General features: G+C 64.7%; 1 protein-coding gene across 1 annotated transcript; it reads right to left on the reverse strand.

Moving 5' to 3' along the window:
- Positions 1-48: 48 nt before the first annotated feature.
- Positions 49-1757, reverse strand: TRAVEDRAFT_54856 (uncharacterized protein; the record flags this gene model as incomplete). The annotated part of the gene is made up of 2 exons (XM_008047784.1): positions 49-1395; positions 1446-1757. Coding segments are annotated over 2 exons (1659 nt in total), but the record flags the coding sequence as incomplete, so codon positions are not given.
- Positions 1758-2201: the final 444 nt, after the last annotated feature.

The following is a 2201-nucleotide window of genomic DNA, read 5'->3' on the forward strand; positions in this document are numbered from 1 at the left end:
TTTATCCGGATTCTTCCACGCATCTGCGAGCGTGCGGAGTCCCCGTACTCCCTGCAGCGCCGAGTTTTCGGAGATCTGGTGCAACAGATGACCGATGCGGCTACGCGCCTGGCCCATGTCGTGCTGAGTGGCCTGCAGCAGTCGCTGCGCGTCATCGACAGTGACCGGTACGAAGTTGTACCAATGGTCGGTTTCGCGGGGGTTGGAGTCCTGCGGGACCGGAAGGAGGTGGTAAGGCCATCCTTCAATTGGTGGACGCGGGCTGCGTCCGTCGTGCGAGTAGTTCGCAGGACGAGGAGGGGGGTCGAACGGTTCGCCTCGAATCGCCTGCTGGCGACGTCGACGGTTGGTCTTTTTCCGAACGTACTTCTCGTCGACGAGGTCGGCCTCATATTCCTCTCCGCTGGACAACTCCTCGAAGTCCTGGAAGTCTACCACCGGTCCTCGACCAGTTGCGGGGTGACGACTGGGGGAGCCTAATGACTCCGGGGACGAGGCTGGTGGCATCGCACTAGATGCTTGGTGGGGGGTCCTTGGTGGACCGGCATTGAACGCCGATGCTGATGAGGGCTGCGAGGTCCGTGACGGACCAGCCATCGGCATCGATGACGGCGCAGACGTGGTTGCCCAGGACGACCCGAGGGTCAGCCTCGACGTCGACGACGACGACATGGGCGCGGGTGCCCAGGAGGGCCCAGCCATAGGCATGGGTTCGTCCCGCATTTGCGAGGACCCAGTGTTGACTGGCCCGGATCCTTGAGCGGACGGACGACGCGGACTGTCGTCCCGCGCTGATCGTGACGGACGCGCAGGGTACGCCCTCTGTGGTGACTCCGGGAAATCCGGGTGCCCCGGGGGTACTGCAGGCACTCGCCGTGCTTGGTTGGGTCGTGTCTGACTCGCCCGCGCGCGCAGTCGGCTGTCCTCGCGCATCTGTTCTCGCGCCTGGTCGCATTCCGACCGATACCTGTTGCGGTCGCGCCGGAGCGTCGTCGCCTCCTCTCGTGCTGCCCGGAGCTGTTGCTCCAACTCGTCGGCAAACCTGGCGCGTTCGCGAAGCGAATTGGCCTCTGCCAACGCGGCCTGGAGCTGCCGCTCCAATTCTTCTATCCGTCGCGCGTGCTCGGCGCGGCCTTCTCCCTCCCTGGAGCGCGCATGCTCCTCAAAGTACGCCCAGAACTGCGTCTGCAGCTGAGTCTGCACGGACGTCAACGCGTCCCGGAAAGTCGAGTCCCCCATTGCCGCCTGATAATGGCGCACGAACTCCGTGCAGTGCGGGCACCCCGCGGTGTGCGCCACCAGCAAGTGGTGGTTGGGCACTGCCGCCCACGTCATACCCGGAATGGGCATCAGCGGGGGCATCCCGGGGGCAGGAAGGGCGGCGCGTGCGCAGCACTGTGTGCGGGCGCGTGAGACGAGACTGGTACCGGGGCGTGGTACGGCACTGATTGGTGCGGAGGGGCTTGTGGCACCGACGGTTGCCCTGGAGCAACGAACGGCATTGGCGCGCCGTACGGGGAGACATACGTGTGCGGGAACCCGCCCTGCACTGCTGGATGTAATGGCGCGTGGGAGGGTCCCGCACTTGGGTAGTTGCTGAGCACCGTATACGGTGCGTAGGGGGCTTGGAGAGGTTGGGTGGACCCGGAGGGGTCCGACTGCGCAGGGGCAGTCTGAGGAGGTGGGGCCGGATTGGTTGTCGACGGATCGACGGCCATTTGAGCGGGGTTGAGCGTTGGGGAGGGCGGCTGGGACATGGCGAGCGTGGTGGTGCTGAGGCGCGATGGGTGCGGGGAGAGGTGAGGTGGCAGGAGGTCGATGCAGGCTACGACGAGCTCACCGCTTAGAGCGGCGAGCTCGTTAGCGCCTGCGGAGTTTGAAACTCCGCCCGATCTCTCCAGATCCCCGCGACGCGTCGCGTCCTTTGCTCACGTGCTTACTCGTCCTCTTCCGCTCGCCCTCAGCCGCCGTCTCGCTTTCGGTCGATTTCGACCTGCACTCGTTCGAGTGCGATAGATCCCACAGGATCTATCCTTGCGCTCATATCCCTGGGTCGATTACGACCAGCACCCCGTGGAGTGCAACGCAGCTGCGTTCTACTTCTTTCGCGGCAGAGCTCGCCAGGACTTGACGCCCATCAATCGACAGTACTCGTCCAGGGCAGCCAAGTCCTTGCAATGGTCATAGGGCTCCCATGTATG

This window comes from Trametes versicolor (genome assembly GCF_000271585.1).
Source record: "Trametes versicolor FP-101664 SS1 unplaced genomic scaffold TRAVEscaffold_243, whole genome shotgun sequence".
Lineage (NCBI taxonomy): Eukaryota > Fungi > Basidiomycota > Agaricomycetes > Polyporales > Polyporaceae > Trametes > Trametes versicolor.